Here is a 27,877-nt window from a genome sequence, read left to right as displayed (position 1 = left end):
GTGCTGCCTACTATGAAATGTTTTTTATACTGATGCTTGTTCACATGTCTCACGATCAAAACGATCGCTGTGTTATTATAAATGGAGTGATCCCAAATATGATTTTCGTGGTCTTTTTCAACTTGATAACATGCCAAATGAAGTATCAGTCAATATTATACCACAACTAACCCCCTCACTTCATTGACTTAGTGTGATGAAACTACCCTTTGCACAATCTGGCCACGACTTTCATTGACTTGAATCGGAAGAAATGTGTCAGAACTTTTACTATCTAATATCCCTTTTAACTTTAGTTGGCCAACAGCCTGGTGCGTGGCGGCCGCATTCTACTTGATTAGCCTCAACTGCATGCCCATTACCTCGTATTAGTCATAGCAAACTACTATATAGTCTCCCCTTGCCGGAAAGTAGGGTGTAGTAAAGCCACAGAAGCATGCAGTATTGGATTAATTCTCTAAAACACGCCAGCCGGCTATGGAGCTTTATTTAGCAACACAAGTCAGCAAATTTTTATAAATATTTTATTAGAAAAGCACATGATTTAAACAAGAACCGTTGCTTGGATGCATATTTTCCAATCTCATTACAAATATGACCATTTCTCACGTTATGAATTTCGTTTTCGTCTGCGAGCTTCGATATGTGTGTGTGTATTCCTTATGGATTATTAAGCAGGTTTATATTGCGGAAATACAGGACTTAAAGTAGGAGGAAAGGGACGCAACGTCGCATAAGCCATGCAGGAATGACAACTTCAGTACACATCAATATACCGGTATTCACGTGCTCATATCACCGTTTCCTCTACACCGACAAAGAGTTTTCGGGACCATACATATCGATGGATATTTCTCCGTCAACCCACCCTTAAATGATCACTATATTTAGTCTAAGAATTCCGCTCCACACTAGTTGCTCGCATTTGTATTTCGACAAGTTTTTGATTGGAATCTTAAATCGGCTTCCGGCGATTTAGACTTGGAGGCAAGACAAGCATGAAGCAGTGATTGTGCAGTTTGATAAGGTTATTCTGCTACGTACAGTTAAAGGTATGTATAATGGAATATAAGATAATGATGAGGTGTCAACTCAGTGTTCTCTATTTTGCTTTATATTTCGCCGTAGTTTTATATTTTCTGAAATGCGCATATGTAACCTACTACCACGAAATGAGTTTAAAGTAGCAAGTTTGTAGTTTCGAGACGCCCTGGTTACTGCGTTGGTGTTCTTTGTTTACACGCACCTGTTCAAGGCAGTAGTATGTCTGTATGTCCTTTGTGAATGGGTGTACAATGGGCCATTCACGAAGGACATTATACAACTGGCTTGTACAGGTGCGCGGTAAGCAAAGAACATCAACTCAGTCAGCCAGGATGTTTCGAAACTACCAACTTGCGACTTTACGCTCATTTAGTCATTTGGTAGCAGGTCACGTAATTATTATCAAAAGTTGAGTCCTCAGTTAAAAGTTAAATGAGAAAATGGACCATAAACGTTAAAGTAAGAAAAAATTTGAAATTCATCTTCTGTAAAAATTCTTTGCAGTGACAATTATTTCAAAGTTTGTTTTTTCCCCATTTTTCGAAATTTAGACTTTTATAGCTATTAGCCCATGAGTTATATCATTAATTACATCATTATGCTTTTGTTCTGTTAAGAATGAATGCACCTACTGCATTGTTAACCAAATGCTTTCGTTTATTCAAAAATGTCCTGTTTCTAATTCTGCAAAGATGGTTAACAGTGATATCTATACATGTATTTCAAAAGGTCTTCCATATTCCATGACATTGCACTTATTGCTCTGTGCTGTGGTTGATATAATTTGATAATTAATCTTTGCGTTCAATATTTTTAACCGTGTTATATGTCTTGACTTCTTTTTCTTCTTGACACTTTTAATGTTATTAAAGTTGGGATATTGTTAAAGAGGTATTTCGTGATCATGGCATCATCTTTTTGTGGCATTTTTCAGCAGATATCCGCGAAAAAAGCTTATTCTCAAAATGGGTGATGCGCCGGTGGATCACAAAATGCCCTTTAATGTCGTTATGTTCTGTTCTGTTGTTGTTGTCCAGGTAGTGTTGTTATTGTCGTCATTTTAGTCGTCTTCAGTATTGTAATGTGTTTGATGCAGGTGTTACGGTGCTCTAAAAGCTAAATATGGGCCCTTATTATACCCTTATAATCACAGATTATATAGAGCTAATTCTACCCGGGAATTCTACCAGTAATAGACTGTAGACCATTGATTTGATTACCGTTCCCTCATACCGTCTGCAAGTTCCACTTTAAAGGTGTGTACGCCTATCCTTTCCATTCAATTTATAATACTCATTTCAGCTTTATCGTGGTAATTATAACTAATATATATATACTATGATGGAACTATTACTCATAAGTGTAGGCATTAGTACACCTCCTACAACTGTTAAATGAATCAAAGGTTACACAACTGAAATAATCCATGTCAAATTAATTAAGGGTCTGTTTCATATATGACCTCATTTAATATACCGTTAACACTTTTAAGAACACTTATAACTGTCATAAGATTAACTTTTACATTACTGCCGGCAAAATGTATATTTGACTCTATGTCAAAGTATTCTCGGTTGTGGGGTGGGTCAGGTGTATGTAGGTGCCGGTGTGGGGTTTGGAGTGCTGTACATGTAGGGGTGTGAATGTGCGGGTACATAATTATATGTGCTGTGTTTATGTAATGAGCCTACAAATTAATTAGATATATAACAATTATTATTAGATTTTCCGCAAACCTTGTCGAACAACTACTCGTAGTTTGAACATCATGTTTATTAATGATCGTAAACTTGTTTTTTGATCTCAAGCAATCAAACAATTATTTGAAATGACAGTTAAGTATTTATAGATTTTAAATCACGCTGATTCAATAACATTTTAGGCTATTCCTTTTTTGAGTCCATTCTTCAGATATAATAATGTTAATGGTCATCCATTTTAAACCAATTAAATTGTTCTCTTTCGCAATATTTTCAGTTGGCTAGATTTATAATAATTCTCAGAAAAAGAAATCATCGCTCATTTTCAACTTGTCTTTAAAACCATATTTAAAGGTGATGTTGGTTTCAACAACATCGCACTAAATGCCCTAATGCTAATAGTCCTTACTACATCAAACTTTATATCAACATCATTCTGTATTCCAGCGATTGATTGCACCACCATCCAATAAGATGGATTGTTTCATCGTGCGCCAAGAAGTACAATCCATTTCATTGGCTGAAAGTTCATCACAAATCCCAAGCGACTGAATTACAAATCCTGCCGATTGAGACCCGACCACCAACTAACGAGAGTTTCCTGTGAATGGGACAGTTGCCAAAGCAATATGTCCCATCCGTGATATGATTTTCAACGAAAATCCTATCCAAAAAGTTTGTTTTGCTTTGCTTCATTTAAGAAGAGATATTTGAAAAGGTCATCAGGGATGGAAAAATTAATGTACAGATTACGTATTTATCCGCAGTTAACCTGATAAAGTGTGACATTTCGCGCCACTGTTGTCTGATTTATGTGAACTCAACTACAAACAAGTTCGGAAACTTGTTGTTGATTGCTGGGATTTGTCGGCCATATTGCATTTGCACACCGTTCATGCCGTAATGTGATGATTAACTATCATTAGTGCTAATTATAATTTAGTTACCGAATAAGGCTTACAATAATATTTTGTCACTCTTTACAACGCTGGAACATATGCACTGAACAACTGCAGTTTAATGATTTCATCCAGCCGTTGTTATATCTGAGGTGGATAGACAGTGGTTGTGTTTTACGTTCACTTATGAATATGGTTTATTTGTCATGATTCCAAAATAAAATGAATAAATAATACATGTTTTTTCAAGTAGAAATAAAAGCATAAGAAATTGTTTCGATGTTCTCTTGTTTACCTTGATGCGCACTGTACGTACGATATCAACTAAAGGATGTAAAGTGGGATCCAACCAATGTGCTGATATGTTGAAATGTGTTTTCAACCATCATTCAGTTACATTATATGAAAGCCACATCTTTTAGCTATAACTTGCAGGAAACCATATAGCTCAGTCATTTGATAAAACAGTTTTAAGACATGACCTCGCATGTAAAATGGTTACAGGACCAATTTTGTCATTTTCGTCCAGCTATGGATCAATTTTCTATTTTTTTTTTAAATAAAAATCAGACCATTCAAAATTGACATTCAATGTATGTTACTCTCTTAATGTAAAAGAGTGTAAAACTCACTCTCTAAAAGAGTGAGGAGAGTGAAACCACTCCAAAAGAGTGCGAAATGAACCCAATGTGTATTCAAGTTTCACTTCAAGTATCAAACTGATATCCCAGTAAAATTGGGCCATGCTCACTGGGCATTTTTTCCTGACAAAAAGTCCAGGTACGCCACTGGTATTTAAAAAAACCAACTAACGTATGTTTCCGTCCGTGGTGATATTTCACAGTAATTCCAGCCATTATATGGTGATATTTAACAGAATTCAAATTGAAGATTATGATGACCATAATTATGTTTTCCTAAACAAGTCTTGTCATTTTATATCTTTAACGTACAAATTGCACGCTGTAGTTTGGGCTCTATTATTAACATGTAGAAAAAGCTTTGCAGATTATTTTTATACCTATATCTTCTGATCATGGGTCCAAAGAAACACAACATGATATTATATATGTTGTTTCAGCTGGATTCGTGCGTACACATCTTCTCCAAATTTGAAACAAAAATTAGAAAGTTGACCTGACTTTGCCCTCAATATTCTTCAACATAGCAGACAACCATAGACAATTATCTGGTTCATGAATTAAGTCATAGTTTGAAGATGGAACATCTTCAAACGCTTGAATAACATTATGGGACTGGAAGTCTCACACTATGTGATTAGTTTATTAGCGTGTCGTACATAAGGAAATCCAGGACTTAACCAATTCAATCATAGAAATTATTTATATCTTCATTTATGAGTAGTACGACGCAACAGACATTGGCAATGAAAAACTTCCTGAAGTACCGCAATGTATTCACCCATGTTTGACCCATAGATAGAATTTTAAACGTATTTTAAAAGTAAGTTTTAATTTAAGGGTTGACTAAGTATTGTTGGTCGAGGCAGCCAAAAAGATTAATTTTCATTGCCTAAATCAATACATTATTGAAAAATGACACTTTGATGTTTTGCAGAAGTTCAGTCTACAGATATTATAGATCATATACTTTGAAAACTTGCTTGATTTATACTTGCTAATGAGTTATGTACGTTTAACAAAGGTGATGTGGTTTCAGCCCTCTTTACAACATAACTCAAGAACCACAGTACCAACAAAAGTATATCTGTGATATTTGAATTCTTCTACACACTCCCTATGAAATAGTCAATGCAATTTTTGCCAAAGCTCACTACCATTCTTAGGATGCTGTGAACGACCAAATCGCAACAGTTGAAAATAGTTCATACTAACCTTAAACAGAACGAATGTTTTAGATGTTTCGTAAATACTATGGATTATATGCATTGGGTGTGTGGTGGTGGGATAAAAGGAAAGTGCATTCTGGGTAATAAAACATCTATAGACTGGCTTTTTCAAGTTTTCTGTTCTGCTGAATAATGTGCTTTTGCTTTCTGTTTTTGGCTGCTCTAAGTTCCCAGATTTGATTGACATGTTCAACTGATGGGTTGCAGGTGTGACTTTTATGTTGTTTCAGCTGGACTTGTGCGTACATATTCCAATTTGAAACAAAAATTTGAAAGTTGACCTGACTTTGCCCTCAATATTCTTCAACATAGCAGACAACCATAGACAATTATCTGGTTCATGAAATAAGTCATAGTTTGAAGATAGAACATCTTTAAACGCTTGAATGACATTGTGGGACTGGAAGTCTGTATGATTAGTTTATTAGGTCTCGTTGAGAGAAAGCCTTTTGATTTCTGAATCAAAGTGGTAAATTATTTCATTTGATTGGTTGGGTGTCATACAATCGACCCAGCAACTAATATCAATACGAAATTATTTGCGATGTTCAAGCAGGACATTGGATTTAACGAGACTGGAAAACTTAAAACTTGAAAAGGCCCAATGATACGAACACGTATACAATTCACTTTTTCCAACCACTTCAGGAAGCTGGTCCCAGGTTTAAATTCGTGCTTTCAGTTATCATCATATCTGATTCGCATAATTGGCTTCATATAGATTATCAAAAGCGTTAAGAGCAAGCATTCTCAACAAGGCGCTTCAGTATTAACCATCCGCCAGCAAATTGTGTCTGTACCCAAATTCGACTTTCTACTAAACTTTATACATTATTCTAAATATCGGACCAGTTATTACCAAATTTAAAAACTGCATTGCTTACACGTTCAAATAAGTACTAATATGCCTAGTCTTTGCACATTAGTCCTTACAAATGTCTATACTATACAATGCTATAGGTAAAATCTACAAAGAATTCTATTGCAGGAACATTAGCGTAGAAATGTCTAAGCAACTTATCTTAGTAGTACTACCATACATTTACGTCAGAGTTAGCCCTATTCAGCTCTCTTACGTGATGATGACTTCATAATAATGTCCTATTTTACTACAAAGCCGGTAAACTAGTGAATATACCGGTAGATTGTTTGTTGATAATCTTTTTTTGTATAAAATGCTTGTAAAATAGTGATAACTTTGCAAAAAGTTTGCATTAATTCAAACCATACTTAGGTAAGCCTAGTATTAAGATATGTGTGGGGTTAAGAAGAGGCCAACATAACAGGAGTTTGTCGTAGGAAAATGTGTTTTTGGTGATTGCTTTAAACTTGGAGAATTTGATTTTTTGTGACAAATTGCGGAATAAACGTTTTGATTGGAAGGGGCGAATGGCGATGCAACGCTTCTAAAATTATACAACACAACCGTCACTGGTCTGGTAGAGTTCTCCTTAGAAGAACGGCTCTGTGTTCTTTCAATGTTTCATCTAAAAGTCTTCCAACTTGCAGAAATATAAGGTAACAAAAAATGAATTAGGTAACTAGGATTTAATAAAGAGATATATTTATACGTAAACTTTTTTTATATTTGCATCTGTGATGTTGTCGTCGTTGTTACAGTCTTTGTTGTTGGTATTAATGTCACTTTTGCAGTCTTGCTTTTTGTTGCTGTTTTTACTTTATTGAATTGAATGTTATCGTCGTCAAGCTTGCTGCATTATGGTAGTCTCATCAAGATTAGTATATAATATGAATATATCTATATGTTTATATTTATATCTTCACGGGAGAAATGTGATACGACGGACGTATTATATATCTTTGTATTACTAATCTTTAAAACAATCGAGTTAAATAGTTATGAGATCTATGATCAGGATTAATTAGTCGTAAATGTCATAAATGTGTTCAGAAATTGCCATGCAGCAATCAATGTTTATAGTGTGTTTAGACTACTGAGTACAGGGTGTATCAAAATAAGTATACAGTGATTAGATTAAAAAGTACGAGGTATCTGGTCAAAATGCTATTATTGATAGCTGAATCCACATCTTGTCCTCCCACAACTCACTGTAAAATCACTGGCGTGTGACCATTAATAAGGACTCAGTGGATACTTTGGTGAGCCGAATAAAAATGCAGTTGCGCGAAGTCAGTTTAAATCAACATGATCAAAGCAATATGAAAATGACCACTTTCTTTACAGTAATTGAATGTCTTAGTTTTCCACACATGGCAACCAGGGCATCACCATTCCTCTGTATGTATGCAGATATCAGTTCTCCCCAATATGGCATTCACTCCATGTCTTATGAGAGGTCTGTCCTGCCTGGACAGTGCTGGATGTCAACTTGAGCAACTTTTATTCAAATATCACAGATATACTTTTGTAGGTCCTGTGTTTCTTGTGTTATCATGGTTATGTTGTAAAGAGGCTGAAACAACAACACTTTTGTAAAACGTACATAACTCATTAACAACAATAAATTAAGCAATTTTTCTAAGTATATGAGAATGAACTGTTGCAAAACACCAAAGTGTTATGAATAATATATTGATTCAGATAATGAAATACCTCGTACACCCTTAATCATGTTAATGCAGATTTTTGTCATTTGTGTATAAAATTGTCCCCATGTGAAATATACCAGATCTACAACAAAGCCAAATCAAATTATTATCATTAAGAGTTTGTTAGACACCCTGTGTATACTGGTTCTCTGAAAATTAAAATGAAACTAAGACGTGAATATTTTTCTAGGCTGTCATGTCATAATTATTGTGTCCTGATATGTTTGTATAGTCCCAGGAAACACTAATGTCGATCCCAAAAGATTGACAATTAATTGATTGGAGTTCAGGGTAAAAAGCAACCTACGACCGGAATAGAATAAACTTATCTTACTGTATACAAGAAACAACGTGAGTTCATAAGTTTATAACATTTGACCCCCGAGGACCATTCAAACATTCTGAGTATTATGTACCACTTTATTAAGAGTCATATTTTTAACCTCATCCCATTTTCATCAAAACTGGTACATTACAACTTCTACAAGTGCATTTCAGCTCTGACGAAATTTAGGATATACCACCTCAAACATCAATAAATTTGATAATAACAAAACTAATGCATAAATTCCGACCATTCAGCCTCCTTAAGGGCTCGGATAGCGACATTTGCACAGTATTTTTGTGGGACCTGAGAACACATCAGACACACCAAACTGCATTCAGAATACGAGGAATATCAAATAATTTTTTTTTTTTAATTCGCTATATAATACAAATGTTATGACAAATTTATAATAAAAAATGATATTTTTGATATTTAACAGTCCTCGAACTAAACTTTATAATCTAATGATATGTAATTAAACTTTATGCAGCTGGGAGGAAACGTCGTCCATAATGTGACAATTTTGACCTTTCGTATTGAGATATACATTTTTTCCAATCTTCAATAACATGAATACTAAAGGTCAATATTTTCATATGACGGCGTTTCCTCCCAGCTACATACACTTAATTACATATCATTAAATTTATAAAGTTTACTTCGAGGACCGTTAAATATCAAAAATATAAAAAAATAAATTTTTAATAATTTGCCATCAAACTTGTATTATATCGCGAAATTCAAAAAATCAAAATTATTTGATATCAGAAGGACGTTCCTCGTATTCAGAATTCAATTTGGTGTGTCTGATGTGTTGTGCTCTAAGGCCCCACATAAATAGTGGGCAAAAAAGTGAAAAAATAATCTATACTTTATAATGTCAAGTCTGTATGAAGTTATTCTATTAATACCTTGGTAATCGTAAGTTCATTTTCAAAATAATTTCAGCATAATCGGAGCGTGTTTAATTGTTGTCACTTGAGGATCATAGACATGCACAAAATAACGCTTGTTAAACTTTTTTCAACTTCAGCAAGTCCAAATTAGCAATGTGTCAGGTTATCAACTTTTACTAACAAATGCCTTATGAAGACTGCATTATTGAAGTCTTGCATATTTTTGTTTTTAGACTTCTTCATACTATAGTATCTGGTTAAAATCAAGAATTCAAGGATTTTTGTTTCGCGTGAGAGATAAATTTATTCTATTCCGGTCGTAGGTTGCTTTTCACCCTGAACTCCAATCAATTAAATGTCAATCTTTTGGGATCGACATTAGTGTTTCCTGAGACTATACAAACATATCAGGATACAATAATTATGACATGACAGCCTAGAAAAAATTCACGTCTTAGTTTCATTTTCAGAGAACTATACAGGGCGTCTAACTCTTAAGAATTTGATGTGGCTTTGTTGCAGATCTGATATATTTAAATGGGGACAATTTTATGCCCCAAAGTTGCCTTCATAAATGAACAAAATGCGCAACATCTGTATTAGGTCGCCAAAAGATACCAAATAACTTGAAATAAGTGCCCAAAACTCCAAAAGTTGCAGACAGTTGCGAAAGGAAGGTTGATGGCAAGTTTCAGCAACTTTGCGCAGGCCGAGCTTTTCTTTCATTTTCATTATTGACATGGTATGCGCTCAGGCAAATACTCTGGCACAGTGGCACTGCAATTTATTTTGAGTGCTATGATCAAGATTATGCATTGTTAATGAAAATTTGTTCTAGGCTGCCATGTAAACGATTATCGTGTCCTGATATATAAGTTATTTTGTACATTAGTGTTTTCTGCAGCATGACGATATACAGACTTGACATGAAGAATGAAATATATTTTCACGAAGTGTCAAGACTAATCTGACACGGGCTAAATATTCAATGAAGTGTGTGGGAAGATGGTGCCAAATATTTTTTGATAGAAAATGTGATTTTCATGAGTTTACATTTATGGTGTTCATATTATGTAGCGAATTTGTTTAAAATGGCGGATTTAAGGGGGCTAAATTTGAACCTTGTGGGGCATCATTTCTACATGTGTTCAACAATGTTCTGTTATTATCAATTTTGATTAGGGGGGGGGGGGGGTCTGAGGGGATATGAAATGCAGTTGTAATGTACCATTTGTGAAAATGGGGTCAAAGCTATATAAACTTAGTGTATAACTATTACTAGACTGTATACAAGAAACAATGTGAGTTTATAACATTTGACCCCAGAGGACCATTCAAACATTCTGAGTACGTACCACTTTATTAAGAGTCACATTTTTAACCTCATCCCATTTACATTACAACTTCTGCAAGTGCATTTCACCCGGGGGGGCACTTCCATGACAGATATGCATCATGTGCCTCGGGATAGACCCCCTTTTTCAAACCGGCTTGTACCCAATGACCCCTTTTGTGTTATGGTCCTACCTATTACCCAATGACCCCCTTAAAAAAAATTCATGTACTCAATGACCCCCTTATTCTATTTCCTGCTATACCCAATGACCCCCCTTTTAATTCCCAAATTCAGGTGGTATTTGTGTTCTCCTCCAGAAATAATGAGATTTTTCACATTTTCAAGGTGGCCAAGTTCTTTTTACGCATTTTGGCACTTATTTATGTGTACTTAGTGATACTCTTTTGGCAATCCTGTACTCAATGACTCCCATTTTACTTTTTGTTACTCCAATGACCATCTTTTTTTCAAAGTTTCATACCGAATGACCCCATTTTTATTCAGGTTGTGTACTGAATGACCCCATATTTTTGTAATTGTACATTTGACCTGAATGCCCCCTACTTTTAACATGGCCGAGGCACATCCCTGCCATTTCAGATAGGGAGTGCCTCCCCCGGGGCATTTCAGCTCTGACGAACCCCAATTGCAGACGAAATTTAGGAAATACAACCTCAAACCCCAATAAATTTGATAATAACAGAACTAATGCATAAATTCTGACCATTCAGTCTCCTTAAGGGCTCGGATAGAGACGTTTGCACAGTATTTTGTGGGACCTGCATGAGAGCACACATCAGACACACCAAATTAGGAGGAATATCCTTTTGATATCAAATAATTTTTATTTTTCATATGATGGACGGCGTTTCCTCCCAGCTACATACATTTAAATGCATTAGATTTCATTAAGTTCACTTTGAGGACTGTTAAATATCAAAAATATAAAAAAAAGTACATTTTTAATAATTTGACATAAAATTTGTATTATCGCGAAATTAAAAAAAAAATCAAAATAAAATTATTTGACTTCAGAAGTTCAGAAGGACGTTCCTCGTATTCAGAATGCAAGTTGGTGTGTCTGATCCGGCTTGAAATGTGGGTGGACACCCGGCCAAAATGGTTAAAAAGTGGCTGAAAAGAACAAAAAGTGGGTCATTTTGCCGAAAGGTGATTGACGCCCATGTCTCAGGCCCCTCAATAATACTGTGCAAAGGTACTACATTATGAACACCATAATGTACGAGCATAGAAAACACACTTTCTATCAAAATATTATTTGACACTATCTGCCGACACACTCCGTTGGATATTTAGCCCGTGCGGTTTATACAGATCCCTTTCAGACTAGTCTTGGCACTTCGTGAAAAAAAATAATCTATACTTTATAGATTATGAAGTAATCGTAAGTTCATTTTCAAAATAATTTAAGTTAAATTTTTGGCCCTTGAGGGTCATAGACACAAAATGATGCTTGCTTAACCTTTTTTTAAATTCAGCAAGTCCAAATTAGTAATGTGTCATACCGTCGGTTATCAACTTTTACTAACAAATGCCTTATGAAGTCTGCATTATTGAAGTCTTGTATATTTTTGTTTTTAGACTTCTTCATACATTATACTATAGTATCTGGTTGTTTCGCGTGAGAGATAAATTTATTCTATTCCGGTCGTAGGTTGCTTTTCACCCTGAACTCCAATCAATTAAATGCCAATCTTTTGGGATCGACATTAGTGTTTCCTGAGACTATACAAACATATCAGGACACAATAATTATGACATGACAGCCTAGAAATAAATCACCTCTTAGTTTCATTTTCAGAGAACTATATACAGGGTGTCTAACTCTAAAGAATTTGATGTGGCTTTGTTGCAGATCTGGTATATTTCACATGGGGACAATTTTATCCCCCAAAGTTGCCTACACAAATGAACAAAATACGCAACATCTGTATTAGGTCGCCAAAAGATATGCCAAATAAGTGCCCAAAACTCCAAAAGTTGCAGACAGTTGCGAAAGGTTGATGGCAACTTTCAGCAACGTTGAGCTGGCCGAGCTTTTCTTTCATTTTCACTATTGACATGGGATGTGCTCAGGCAAATACTCACAGCATATAGCACAGTCATGACAGTGGCACTGCAATTTATTTTGAGTATTATGATCATCAAAAGAACAGTTTAAGTTCAAGATTATGTGTTGTTAAGAAAATTAAACTATGATGTATTTTTTTCTAGGCTGCCATGTGAACGATTATCGTGTCCTGATATTTAAGTTCTTTTGTATTCTAGTGTTTGCAACATGAAGATATACAGACTTGACATTAAGTTTGAAATATTATATTTTCACGAAGTGTCCAGACTAGTATGAAAGTGATCTGCATACACCGCACGGGCTAAATATTCAATGAATTGTGTCGGGAGATGGTGCCAAATAAGTTTTTGTAGGAAAATGTGCTTTCCATGAGTTTACATTATCTCCCGACATACTCCGTTGGATATTTAGCCCGTGTGGTTTATACAGACCCCTTTCAGACTAGTCTTGACACTTCGTGAAAAAAACATGAAGTTATCTTACTATAATTCACCAGAATCTGTCTGTGTGTCTGTCTGTCTGTTTGTCTGTCCGCCTCTTTTCTCGGAGACGGGGGGTCGCACGTTCCTCAAACTTGGTGGGTGGGTGCAGCTTGGTATGAGGAAGAACGAGTTTATATTTGTTGGTGGGTCAAGGTCACCCAAGGTCATGCAGGGGTCAAATTAGTACAAACTGTTTTTCTCGGAGACTGGGGGTCGCACGTTCCTCAAACTTGACAGGTGGGTGCGTCTTGACCCGGGACAGGACAAGTTTGTATTGGTTAGTGGGTCACGGTCACCAGAGGTCATCTAGGGGTCAAATTAGTAAACACTGTCATATGGGCATGAAACTTGGTGGGTAGGTGCATCTTGACCTAGGACAGAGCAAGATTGTATTGATTAGTGGGTCAAGGTCACCCAGGGGTCATCTGAGGTCAAATTAGTAAAAACTGTTTTCCGCCTATTTTCTCGGAGACTAGGGGTCGCACGTTCCTCAAACTTGGTGGCTGGGTGCATCTGGACCTCAGACAGAACAAGTTTGTTTCAGTTAGTGGGCCAAGATCACCTGAGGTCATCCAGGGGTCATCTGAGGTCAAATTAGTAAAAACTATCGTATGGGCATGAAACTTGGTGGGTACAGTCAACTTTTATAGCCAAATTTTTGGAAGGTCATTTTGGGGTCATCCGGGGTCACCCAGGGGTCATCTGAGGTCAAATTAGTAAAAAATGTCGTATGCGCATGAAACTTGGTGGGTACAGTCACCTTTTGGAGTCAAATTTTTGGAAGGTCATTTTGGGGTCATCCAAGGTCAAATTACTAAAAACTGTCATATGGGCATGAAACGTGGTGGGTACAGTCAACATTTAGAGCCAAATTTTGGAAGGTCATTTCGAGGTCACCTGAGGTCAAATTAGTAAAAACTGTCCTATGGGCATAAAACTTGGTGAGTACAGTCACCATCAGCCAGGTAATCGCGACAGCCGAGAACCGCCAAATACGGGTAACCGCCTAGTTCCATTAATTTCTTGGTAATCATAAGTTAACTTTCAAAATAATTTAAGCATAGCCTACTCTATACTTGGCAATGAAAACTGATTTTACTCATCTAATGACTAATTTAGCTCATTACATCATGTTATATTTGAAGATGTGTGACCAATGCCAAGTCCGTATAACGGGCCGTATGAAGTTCATTTGAAACGCATCCAATCGTGGTGTCAATGGCGTGTCGATTTGTACATGTTGTATGTTGTCTACAGAGTTCTCGTTGATGTTATGTCCAGTTGCACTACATTTTTAACACTATTGTTTGTTCTTGACGGGTTGGGGTTTATTGTTTGTTCTGGGACACACTAACCCGCTTCTTTCTGGATCCTTTTGCAGATCACACCAAGACAAGTGGATAGACATCGTGGGATAATTTTAACGTTCCAGTGTCGATACAACGCTGATTTACATGACTTAGGATAGTTGATTCATGCAATTGGCGTCGTAAAACCATATCTGCATATGTCATGCATACAATTTTCAATTCGAGAAATGTTATACGGATAAGAATAAACTATAAATATGCCGAGTTCAGTGTTAAGCACGTATAACTGTGATAAAACTACACAGGCGAGTCATTGGAATCATATTGATGCAAATGGTCCTCCTTGTGGACGGTTTTCTCCCGTTGTTGAACAACTTCAGGGACATGCCAGAACACCGCGAAGTCCACGGAAATTCACTCCTGCTTGTGTGCAACCAGTGAATGAAAACTTTGATGATGCTGCAACTAAACAGACTTCTTTCAGACCAGCACCCGATGGCCAATCTGTGACATCACCAACGCAAAAGAGAAGATGGTTAAACAAATCTTCAAATAATGTCTCAAATGATGTGCCTGCTTTGCCACCACAGGTTCGACGTGATGGGCGCGGTATGTCACCAGTGCGTTTGTTTAAGAGATCATCTGCAAGTACCTCGAGTTTAGGATCGGTTACTTCCACTGAGGAATGTAGTGACCAAAATCGACTTTATATTGCCCCTGGGAGGCTTATACCATTACCATCATCAGATGCAACACGTGAACGTGAACGAAAAACTTCAGGAAATTGTTCCTCCTCGCATCTTTCTTCAGGTCCTCCACCGCTACCAAAGAAGTCATCTTCTACGTCTAACATTCGTAATTTCCACTCGCCACAACCACTTAGAAAACAAGCAATGGGGAAAAAGCCCGTGATGCCGCCACCCCTTACCCGTCGTGATCAAGCAATGGTGAAAAAACCCGTGATGACGCCACCCCTTCCCCGTCGTGATCAAGCAATGGGGAAAAAACCCGTGATGACGCCACCCCTTCCCCGTCGTGATCAAGCAATGGGGAAAAAGCCCGTGATGCCGCCACCCCATGCACGTCGTGATCATCTTCCTCCTCCATTGGTACTAACTCCTCCTGAAGGAGCTCATTTATCTGGACCTTCATCTCCTATAGGATCCCCTGGTCCTCCACATAGAATAGCACCTTCACCTCCTGGAGAAAATAAACGTCTGTCTCCTTTACCACCATCATGCCAAGATCCGTCCTCGCCAAAACTCCCGCCAAAACCTGCTCATTTGAAGTCATCACCAGCGACCTCTCCCAGAAGTCATGTACCGTTTCAATTTTCTTATACGCCCCCTGCATCACCCGGTGCATTATCATCTCAAGGTGACTCATCACCTCCTATAATACCCATGCGAGAAATAAAACTATGTCGGGCTCCGCTGCCTCCACCGCCGGTCACCTCGCAGCCTCGAAGCGCAAGAGCTCCTTTACCACCCCCAAAACCAGAGGCTCTGCGTAGCGGGCCATCTTTAGCGATAACAAATGAGGATAGTAAACATTCGAAACAATCTAAACCTGTCCGCATTGTGAAAGTTGTGAAACAAAAACGAACTAAACCAAGTCCCCGTCACGCGACAAAAGAACAACCACCAAGACGTTCTTCAAATCGGAATCAATATTCACAAAAAGTGACTGAAAAGAACAAAAACGAAAAAGAGGAGGAGCAAAGTTGTTGTGGTGAATGCGTAAGGGATTGCGTGGCAGACATACCGGAGTATCTTTTAGACTTTTTTTGTTGACGAACTTTGCGGAGGAGTGAAACATAATTCTCTCCGCGGAGAATATTCTTTGGTAACAAAAAAAATCGCTGATTTAGTGCGATTATAGTACTGATGTACATCATTTATTTATATCTTGTGTCCATGTTGTAATGGGACCTATGGACTGATTATCTTTATATCTGAGTGCAATATGGTAATTGTAATGACCATACTGATGATAGTGATGATTTTACATAAATTCGTAGAGCTTCGATGACTTTAACTGATTTTTAGAATAAATCTGATATTTCTGATGAAAATCTGAAATATTTATTACTTTGCTATATGGTGGAATGCGAACACGAAGTGGTTATAGAGCCAACTCCAAAGCAAAGACTAATGCTAAATGGATGTATCAAGACTGTAATAGAAATAACCCAACAAACACAAAAATGTTATGAACGGCTTATAACGGGTTTTAGTTTTGGTCAGAAACGTTTGATAACATTTAAAGGTCGTGAAAACGTTTTTAAACGTTTTGTATGAGAAAAGACTACAACAACATTTTAAAAATGTGACAATTGTAAAACATTTGTTGGCAAGCATATTTTACTAAATGTTTTGTCAACGTTAAAGCCATTGTAATTTGCTGAGGAGGACACCCTCAATGTTTTCCAAATTGTAATTGTAATGTTAAACTAACATATCCTGCAAAGATCAATACTTTAGGTGATTGAGTACGTTGTTTAATTATTACGATCGAAATATTAGTCGAACGCGTACGCGATGTTCATTGTACGTACATGGCAAGCGGAAAGGTCATAACACATTATAAAGGGGACCGACTTAAGTCACGATCGACAAATCGGCTGTGACATATGCGCTGGTATTAAATAGCGATTTTTTGTTTGCTTTGCCTCATATCTGTTCGTGTTCGGGTCAAAATTTAAAGGGACATATCTGACAGCGAAAACTAACGTTTCGTGGAAAAGAAATACATTCTATATCTTATGAAAAATAATGTTACAATAACATCGTGTTTCCAGCAAGTTTTCAAAAATATTTCTGACCCTTTATATAACCCGACATTGAAATTGTTTCCGTAAAACGTTTTGTGTTTGCTGGGTTAAACGTGCTCGTACATGGTACCAAGGTGGGTGGAAATTAGAATTTGTGAGTATCTTTGAATCCGTACATGTAAAAGCCGGGAGGTGGGGGCTAACCAAAATATTCATTGCAAAAGGTGTCATGCAAATAGTTGGGTTTGTGATTGGGCTATTCCAGAAAATAGATGCACACCCCCTATAGAGGAGTTCGGATTTCCAGACTTTTTGTCTGGTCGTGATTTTTGGAAGTCCACACTTTTAAAGTGTCCAAAGGCAATCAAATCCGGCAGAAAAATAGTTCAAAATCATAAATCCTCAATTTGAGACTTTATTTTGGACATTTCCGTGATTTTTCCTTCATTTAATTGGATTTCCAAGCTTATTCAAGTGACATTGGCAACTGGAATTCCAGTAGTTTCCAGAAAGCAGACTTGGAAATCCGGACATTTCTTTGATTGAAAAGTTACTTCTCTATAGGGGGTGTGCACTTATTTTCTGGAAGAGCCCATTGAGGCACAATTCAGAGGCTCCGGGATATTTTCCGGGGGAGGGTCAATATGAGGCCTTCTGCGAGGCGCGAAATCGAGGGGTGGGAGGCGCGGAAGCTTTTGAAATGCTTGCATTTTACAAGAATCGTATACCTTAAAATAAGAATCATACCTTAAACTTTAAGTTATGAGTAAAAAAATTAACTTTACCCTAACATTATGAATTTTACCTTAATTATTAGTGCCCTAGGGTACTTAATTGACCCCTTGACCACCCACCGATATTATTGGGGTGCTGGTTCCCCAGGGCCGGTTCCGGAGCCATTGCAATCTAAGATACATATATGATGCTAAATTGAGAAATGTCTTCAAGAACGTCATTGTGTCTAAAGAGAAGACACAAAATCAAGTGTTCCAAGGCTGTCTTTAAATGAATTTGAGAAATTTTCATCAAAAATGTTTAAAAATGCACAGAAACATTTTGCATAAAAAACTGGTTTTCACTTAAATTTCCAAACAGTTTTGGGAAGTTGATAAAAATTCAATAAAAAAGAGGGTCCAAAAACCTTTTGGGCTGATTTTTCCAAAACTTTTTGTTCAAATTTTGAGATTCATCAAATCTTTGCCATTCTAAATATGTATACTTTTATATACTTTAGACCAACAATTTAGCAGTTATGAATATGAGGCCCAAAAGTTTCCTTACGTACTTTCTGTGTTTGATAGATATCTTGCATAGAGACGTATTGTGTCTTATTATCCAGAGCAGTGTCTCAAAATCGATTTCACAAAACGTGTCTTTGACTGTGCACGGCAAGACATGTGTTTCTTTTTTCTTTATAATAGTATGGCATGTCTAAATTCAAGACACAATTTTTTTTACAGTGCAATGACTTCTTGTACAATACTGCAATTAATTTTCTAGTCACCCTGGGTAATTAAATATAACAATGAGCAATATGTAAATTAGCCTATTAATTATAAGAATTAGATGACGGTCAGATTATAACACATACATGACATAAGACATGTAAAAAGTCTGAAGTAACATTAATTGGCTAGGTACCATGGCAACGTTCTGTATGAGTTGTGTGCATTATTTTTTTAGCAAAATAATGACTAAAATATCATATATTAAAATTATTATGTGCACTTTGAGGTACCGGTATGTTAATATCGGTCAAAAATTAAAAAAAAATACAAAACAGTTTCTGTTTGAGGAGAAGTAAGTGGCACACATATTCCTGATTGTTCTTTTTGTAATGACTCAAGCATCAATGTACGTGTACTTTACATACATTAATTGACTCAAATTTTGAGATTCATCAAATCTTTGCCATTCCTATCTATACTTTTATATACTTTAGACCAACTTTAATTTAGCAGTTATGAATATGAGACCCAAAAGTTTCCTTAATTCCAGGGTTAATACCCGAGGTTAATACCAACCTTATGAATGAGATGTACCTTCTGTGTTTGTTAGATATCGTGCATAGAGACGTATTGTGTCTTAATCCAGAGCCACAGAGATCCAGAGCAGTGTCTCAAAATCGGTTTCACAAAACGTGTCTTTGACTGTGCAAGGCAAGTTCTTTTTCTTATATTATGGCACATCTAAATTCAAGACATAACGTTTTACAGTGCAATGACTTCTTATACAATAGTGCGCTTAATCACCCTTTGTCTAGTCACCCTGGGAAATTAAATATAACAATGAGCAATATGTAAATTAGCCTATTAATTATAAGGATTAGATTACGGTCAGATTATAACACATAAGACATGTAAAAAGTCTGAAGTAACATTAATTGGTACCAAGGTAACGTTCTGTATGAGTTGTGTGCATAATTAAAATTATTATGTGCACATTGAGGTATGTTAATATCGGTCAAAAAATAAAAAATACGAAACAGTTTCTGTTTGAGGAGAAGTAAGTGGCACAAATATTCCTGATTGTTCTTTTTGTAATGACTCAAGCATCAATGTACGTTTACTTTACATATATTAATTGACAGGATGTTTGGTTTAAATAACATCAAAGTCCATGTTATTAATATTTCATATCAATATCATACGGTCATTGTTAATCTAGCTTTGACATAGGATAAAAGATTTTGAAATTAAAGGATTATTTAACATAATCCTCAATTGTGTGGTACAACTGGACCGGTAATTAAATGACTAATTGGCTTTTATAAATTGAAGAAAAAACAAAGGAAATTAAGTGTTAAAAATAGTGGGTTGCAGGTCAAATGAAATTAAGGCCAGGTGATACATTTAGCATAACGTTTTGAGTGAGTCTTTTTTTCTTTGCGACAGACGATGCGTTTGCGATTCTCCGCATCGATTTCCGGTTATACGCTTATTGCAGCGGTAAAAGTCGGGTGTTTTGCGGGCGTTTTGCGGGCGTTTTACCGTTGTGACAGACGTACGTATATGGCAAGCTGATTGCCCGATAATTCGAAAAAAAACAGGTTTTCTATCAATAAAATCAATTCTCGCCGAGAATCCAGGTTTATCGATGGAGAAACTTGATTCTCGATTAAAACTTGGTATCGGTCTAAAATCCAAGTTTTTCGATCCATAAGCCAGGCTTTTCAATTGAAAAACTTGGACTGATTCTCGCCGATACCAAGTTTATGGCAAGCTCGATGCCAACAATATCCAGAAGCTAGGTTTTTTTTCAATCGAAAAACCTGGTTTATCGGTGATATACAAGTTTCTATCGAAAATCTAGGTTTCTCGACCAAGAATCCACGTTTTTCGACCCAGGCCAGTCGGTCAATCAAGAAACCAGGTTTTTCGTTTGAAAACTTGGATTCTCACCGATTTACCAAGTTTCGTGGCAATGAGCCAAATACCCAATAATTCGCCGGCAAAACCAAGTTTCTCGATCGAGACTTTTTCGATTAATAAATAAACACTTGCCATAGCTGCAGAATCAAAAAAAGTCTAATTTATGATTAAAGCCGACGGATCATTTGAGTGGGAAGAACCGAAAGTCGTAATTAGCCTTTTTGAAGTATGGCGTACATAAAAGGAGGGCCGTCTTCTATCTGGGTAAAACCGGTAAATTCAAAAGATTTTAGCCACTTCGTGCAACGCCATCCTATTCACCCATTGCACGGTGCCGCCATATGCGAGGAAATTCTCGATCTGGCAGAATACATGAATGGGAATTGAACCAGTCATATAACATTGCATAAAGTTAAGTAATACTTTACTTCCTTTCATGTCTATTGCCAGTTCGAGGCTCACCTCGCATATGGCGGAACCGTGCAATAGGCGAATAGATCAGTTGACCCCAATGTTTATCAACAAAGGCAAGGGACTGGTGTATCTTTATACTTGAGTGAACCCCATGCAACCACTACACTGTTCAATAGTCTTGTGATGTGGCGGGTGTTTTAAAAACTCGAGCCCTGAACAAAATATGATGCGCTCGCATACTGCCAGGCACACACACTGTCAATCATCCTTGTTTATCAATCCAATTAACCGCAAAGCACAAAACCTGTACGTACAAGACGCGCTCATGCACCTAGTAGGCAGTGGCGTACCGTGGCCGCCCCAACCCCGGGGGGCTGAAGAAAATTCAATTTTGCCGCCCCTTCCTCAACAGCCCGAAAAGGTTGACCCAATTTTTTTCTCGGTCGTTTGAAAAAGTGAAGAGCAAAAAAAAAAAAAAAAAAAAAAAAAAAGGTTTCAGGCGCAAGCGCCCTAAAAGCAGCATATTTTGAGTACCATTTTTAAATTTTTTTTTATGCTTTATCAAATTTTCCCCCCTTTTTTATTTACGGTACTAATTCTTTTTGCCGCCCCTTCGTTTTTGCCGCCCCTGTTTTGGCCGCCCTTCTTCTTCCGCCGCCCCTTCGTTTTGGCGGCCCCCTGCTTTTACCCCGGGGCTAGCGCCCCCAAAGCCCCCCCAAAAAAAAAAATACGCGCATGGTAGGCCTACACAAAGCGCCGCATAGTTGTGTACAGTGTAGTTATCAATGATAATGGCACATGCCCGGAGGATTTAAACCATAACGAGATCTGGGCGACCAATCACAAGCCAGAACCATTTAAAGATGCATTACATCATGACCAATTTTAGTTAGGCCAGAAATTGGCCTAACTCTCCATAGAGTCCCGTGTTAAGAATTTTAACCGCAACCCAAAGTAAGTAGTCCACTTGGGAAGCTAACAAACAGAGGGAGTACGGTGACTAAACTAAAGATCAGATGTGAAAATCTATCAATTGTGCAGAGTTTTAAACTTAAATGCAATAGCCAGAGTATGCACAATGGGCAAGTGGACTACGGAGAAGTCTAAGAACAAGTGGACTATAATACCTTGCGGTGTTTGCGCTCAATATTGAGACAAGTATTATGTCAGCACAGAAATAAAACTATTAATTTTATGGATGTCACTCAAGGAAAAAATATGGGTTCTATGGAAAAAATCCGGGAGGAGATCTACTTGATGATTTTTTCCCCATATCCCGCATGAGGGGGAAACGCTACGGGCCTTTGCATAATATGCCAAATTTCTGGAACCCAATTATTATAATAAACTTATAAATCGAGCGTATAAGCAAGTCATGCACAGTGTCATCGCCCCGATATCTTCATGGCAGAAATCGCCATGGTAGGTTGAATCCACCGCCACGCATGGCCATTTTGTTCCGACCTGTTTAATAGTTTTGAGACGCATAATGGGCCGAAGGACATCTGACTAAGGCTACCTACAATTGCCCAGTGACTGACCTTGCTGTGTGTGAGTCGAGCATGGTAGGCCATAGGTCATTATGCTTTTAGACTACCCACGATTGGCCTATACACTGCGCTATATAATTCGGCACATATAAAATCAGAATTATTGTCAGTTTTGAGTTCAAGACGCAAGCTTCTTTCTCAAGACGCAAGCTAACGACTATCATATCTGTTCAACACATATATTCAAGTGCAAGGAACCACATCTGGTTTCTTTAGACGAAATCATTTACGGGAGATATTCAGCATTTTCTACCCCGGTATCCAAAGATTTTCGTCTGAATATCAAAATCGTGCATAGCACATTCACGTGTATCGATCCCGGGTATTGATTTTAGTATCTCTGGTGTACCAAGTAATTATTAGCCAGGCGATGTCGGTGTGCCATGTTTTCAATATTCCTTTTTAGAGTGTTTTACGGCGTCTCCACTTTCGATCTGCCAAAAATCGCATTCCCCCTTTCACATTATATCAGTGCCAAAGAAATCTTCCTCCCCCTACCCATTATGATTATATTTATCATGGGACGCGATCTTGAAGACGACCCGAAACTCGCGGACGTGAAGGCTATATCTCTTTATCTTCAATATCGCTGAAAGCCAAACTGGAGTCAGGGTGACTCTAAAAGCAGAGTCCAGCCAATCTACGAGGGGGTATCCAAAGGTTGTTGACATCACACAGAAGTGAAAGTGCTATACCGATGAAATTTTGTCAGTGTAATCACTGGTCCTTATGTACATTATGGTCCAAAAATGGTCTCATAAGTATGTTTACTTTCTTCACAGGTGGCGCTAGATGGGAAATAAGCGCATAACCTTTTCGTGATAAGATCCTCCACTTTCTTGAGTTTTTTCACTGTGGCCGCATCATCCGTAAGTGATGGACGTCCACTTCTTGGCTCATCTGTGAGGGACATGTGGCCAGTTTGGAAATTCCTTTTTCAAAAAGCAATAGTGCCATATGATGGGCAATCATCACCGTAGATTGCTTTAATTTCATCATAGATTTTCCGAGCATTGTAGGCCTAACCCTTCAAATGCAGGAACTTAATCATGATGCGTGCCTCAATTTTCACCATATTGCAGGTTATGCGCCTACTGCCCATCTAGTGCCCCATGTAAAGAAAGTAAACATACATATGAGACCAATTTTGGACCATAATGTACATAAGGACCAGTGATTACACTGACAAAATTTCATCAATATAGCTCTTTTCCTTCTGGGTGATGTCAAAAACTTTTGGATACCCCATAAAATGACTCCATATTGGGAGTCATCAGTTCTGACTCCCTTGGAGGGTCATAAATTTCTTGTCTCCGCGAAGGAGTCACCGTTGCTGGCTCTACACAGGAGTCATTTGACTCCCAATATGGAGTCATTTTAGACATAGAGTCGCTTAGTAGCTGGACTCTGCTTCTAGAGTGACCCAAACACCATTTATAGCGTCACCCTGACTTCATTTACAGGGTCACTCCGACAGTTCGGAAATAGCACAAAATAAGTGAAAGCCCAATTCACAAGCTTTATTTTAATGTAGATTGCACTCTCGTAAAAGAAATTCTGAAAAGTCGCCATCTATACTGATGCGCTACCGTAAAATGGGGTAACTTTGGGCACTTTTCAGAGTTTTTAAACCACTGCTTCCAAACAAAACCCAGGGTGCCCTAGGGGTTAGAAATAGCCTGCCCAAAGTTACCCCGCATTTGGGGCAACTTTGGTCAGAGTATTAAAATCAAAAAAATTGATCTTCGCGCCTTGAAGCTGCTTTAGTTGATGAGAAACGACCGGCCCTATGTTTAGCGTTTGGGGCCCTGGGCCCATGTTATCCCAGCAAACATACAAATGTTTTAAAAACGTTTTGAATAAGTTATATTTTGGGTTTTGGCTTAGGTAAAAACGTTTTAATAACATTGAAATGTTTGGTTATATAAAGGTCATGATAACGTTTTAAAACGTTTTGTATGAAAACAAACTACAACAATATGTTTAAATGTTTTTAAAAAATGTTATTGTAAACTATTTTTGCAAACATGTTTGCCAAATATTTTGTCAATACTTAAATAACATTATGTTAAAATATTTGAACCCATAGCACAGAAATGTTCTTAAAAATAATTTTTCAAAACATTTTAATAACATTTAAATTTCGGGTTATACAAAGGTCATGAAAACGTTTTTTAAACGTTATTGCAAATATTTTGGGCAAACATTTTGCGTAAAATATTCTCTCTATGTTAACTTTCCACTTTAAAATGTCATTAATAAAGGAAATCACGTTATTGATGGAGCATGTCATGTCACGTCCAATGTGCTCTCTTTGAGCATATAGGCCTTTACTAGCAAGTCATACCAGGGGACAAGTTATGATCGCTTAAATGAATTGGCGTTACCCACGAATTCAAAGATAAAGCACCATATATGTCATTGAATTCCTTCAATCAAAATGAAATTATTACCGTTAGAAAGAAGTTTGCACGATCTCTCATCATATGTAAAACGATTGAGTTCCACCAAAGTTTGTGGACTCTAGAGGCCATTAAGTCAATTTGGCTAATAATTTTGTTACCCTAATTCTGAGGTCCAAGTGATTATTTTCTACAAATACATTTTACCCATAAAATTCCACAAAATCAAATTTGACGTTACCCACGTATCAAATGTTGTCCACGAGTCCAGCAAATATAATTGCCATATCTTAATTTAACATTTTTATGACCTTGGACACTGAATTTAGTTTGACAAGTGCTTAATATTGTAAATCGTATAAATACGTTCACCGCTTTAAAAAAAATCTACGATGGTTTAAACTTTTGATACCCACGAATCCCGAATAGATGCTAACCTTGAAAAACAAGGAGAATGTTTATTTTAAATCTAAATCAGCACATATGCAAGCCATGGGTATGCTATAATTTTTACAGTACTTAAAGTTTATGCACCTAAGAAACGCAAACCCCAAACGGTACTATAGTACTTATAGCTTTACCCACGAATTCGGCTTTACCCACGAATCCAAGGATTTACTCGTAAATTATATGTTTCTTATTCATCTTAACATTTTGAAAACATGCGAAAAAGGTTCCAAAACAGTCCTGTTTAATAGCGTCCTCTTGAAGGCCCGGCTTGAAGGTATACTGAAGCTGTATCGTGAGGTTTTGATTGATTATCCTAAATTACCATTTTTTGGGTGCATGTAATTGATTCGAGAAACGGGAATCATTGAAACACAATGGAGGAATAACCACATGATGGTTTCCATCCTTCTGTAAAATTTTCTATTTTGCCGCTTACCAATACATACCTTCAAATATGTGTTACCCACGAACATTTTAGTTACCCACGAATCCCTACTTAAATTATTGTTAACAATGTCTTGATAGTGTTTTAGTTCTTAGGAACCATCAAACACGATGTAATAGAATATTGCTGCATGAAAATATGGAATAATTTAAAATAATAATATAAAACTGTTTGCTATGTCTATTTGAATTTGGCAACTTCATTATTCTCAAAAGTGTTATACCCAAAATGCCATAATGATCAATTCTAAATATTCCATGTAGTTTGAATTTTGATAAAATTCATTTTAGTGCCATTGTAGCCTGAATTATTGACATACGGAAAAGTAATTTTTATTTTTATTAAAAAATTAATAGGAATTTGCTAATTTTCAGACGCTGTTAACCCACGAATCCATCCGAAGTCCTCATCCTGCGACGAGATACAAAATCTAACTTTATATTTCTATAAAGCATTAATTTTAATCTTTCGAACTAATGCAGTAATGTTAAATGGCAGCCACTTTGGAAAGAGCTCGAAGAATTGACACAATCTTACCTGTACACCTGGTTCTTTCTTAAAATTTGTAATAACCAAAATATTTCTTTGTAGATAGGCCTATATGTAATAAAATTCTATTTTACGTTCAAAGTCTTCACCGATTTTTAGTGTATATGGGTCACACGTAAAATATTGAAAGATATTAAAGAAAGTGAAATTTTATGGCGTACAACAGGTGAAAAAGGCTTACATTCGTAACACTTTATTTGGTCTAGCAAGAAAAGTTATTTTTCAATCCGATGGCACTTCCACCTGATGATTCACTAGATATGATCTTCTCATTTGATAAGTCTAGAATTGAAAAGGATTTAAACATTTTTAAAATGGCCCCCAGAGAGAATTTTGTCCCGCTTTGGCTGGAATTGACCATATACATAATAACAGTAGCCTATTTAGCTACTTTATTTGCTGAGAAACGGCCGACCCTTTGTTTTAACATTTGGGCCTCTGGGGCCCCTAGCCTTGAACATCTGGGGCCAAGTGGGCAAAAGGCACATCTAGGGCCTAGCCTACAACTAATTACTAAATAGGCCTACATGTGTCACATCCCAGATAGCAAGACAACTAATGATAAAATTGGATGCTGACTAAGGGCTGTGCAATAATTATGAGCCCTGGGGAGGGTAAAATGGGGGAAGAAATTTTGGCGAGCCGAAAGGGGGGGACAAGCAAGCCGAGGGGGGGGGCAAGCGATTTTCACGCAATCATGGGGAGCCTTTTGAATAAAACGCTCTAAAAAGGCTTAGGAAAACAGTAGGCCCTATGGAAACGCTTAAATAGGCCTAGGCCTATGCACATTTTCCTGCTCGCCGCGCTGCGCTCGCAACATGTAGGCCGCTATGCCTATAGCACTAAAGGTTTGTAAATTTGGATCCCAGTAATTGAGTTTTATTGGACTCGACTCACGTTTCCGAGTTTTCACACTGACTTTCCCTCATTTTTTTAGGAATTTTCAATAAAATTGGCTACACTCCACCCCCGGGGCTTAAACCTAGGCCTACATTAGGCCAAATAAAAAATAAAACATGTTTCACGTCCCCTCTCGCTTCCTTTTTTGAGGTTTCTTCAATTTTATTTTTATTTTTTGAAATTCAGTTATAACTTTTCAAAAAATATGTCTAGGAAGTAGAGGTGCTTTCTATAGCCTTGCTAATATACAAGAAACACTTTTATAAGGTTTTGTGATAGTTAGAGGGGCCTATCTCTCAGAACAACAAATAAAAAGAGGCCTCCTCCTCTTTCCAGGCATTATTGTATACGCTAAAATAGCTCTAATTATGGGTATTTACACCGATTTTGCGATAAAAAATAAAAAAAAAAGCCCCCTCTTCCTCCTTTTTTTCAAAAACCCGGACGTGAAACATGTTTTTTTATTTTATTTGGCCTTATGAACTTTTGATTTCA

The 27,877-nt window shown here is 37.1% G+C and overlaps 1 protein-coding gene across 1 annotated transcript; it reads left to right on the top strand.

The window, feature by feature from the left end:
• The first annotated feature begins 652 nt into the window (after positions 1-652).
• On the top strand, positions 653-18,017 carry LOC140171223 (uncharacterized). Its single transcript, XM_072194440.1, has 2 exons — positions 653-1,052; positions 14,600-18,017. The coding sequence occupies exon 2, from the start codon at positions 14,786-14,788 to the stop codon at positions 16,319-16,321; it is 1,536 nt and encodes a 511-aa protein (XP_072050541.1). The 5' UTR covers positions 653-1,052; positions 14,600-14,785; the 3' UTR covers positions 16,322-18,017.
• Positions 18,018-27,877: the final 9,860 nt, after the last annotated feature.

The sequence above is a fragment of the Amphiura filiformis genome, chromosome 15 (assembly GCF_039555335.1).
Source record: "Amphiura filiformis chromosome 15, Afil_fr2py, whole genome shotgun sequence".
NCBI lineage: Eukaryota > Metazoa > Echinodermata > Ophiuroidea > Amphilepidida > Amphiuridae > Amphiura > Amphiura filiformis.
Note: the sequence above shows the minus strand (reverse complement) of the source record. Positions and strands in the feature narration are given on the sequence as shown.

Coding starts and splice junctions, on each gene's coding strand:
- LOC140171223 (XM_072194440.1), top strand. CDS start 14,786: ATGCCGAGTTCAGTGTTAAGCACGTATAACTGTGATAAAACTACACAG.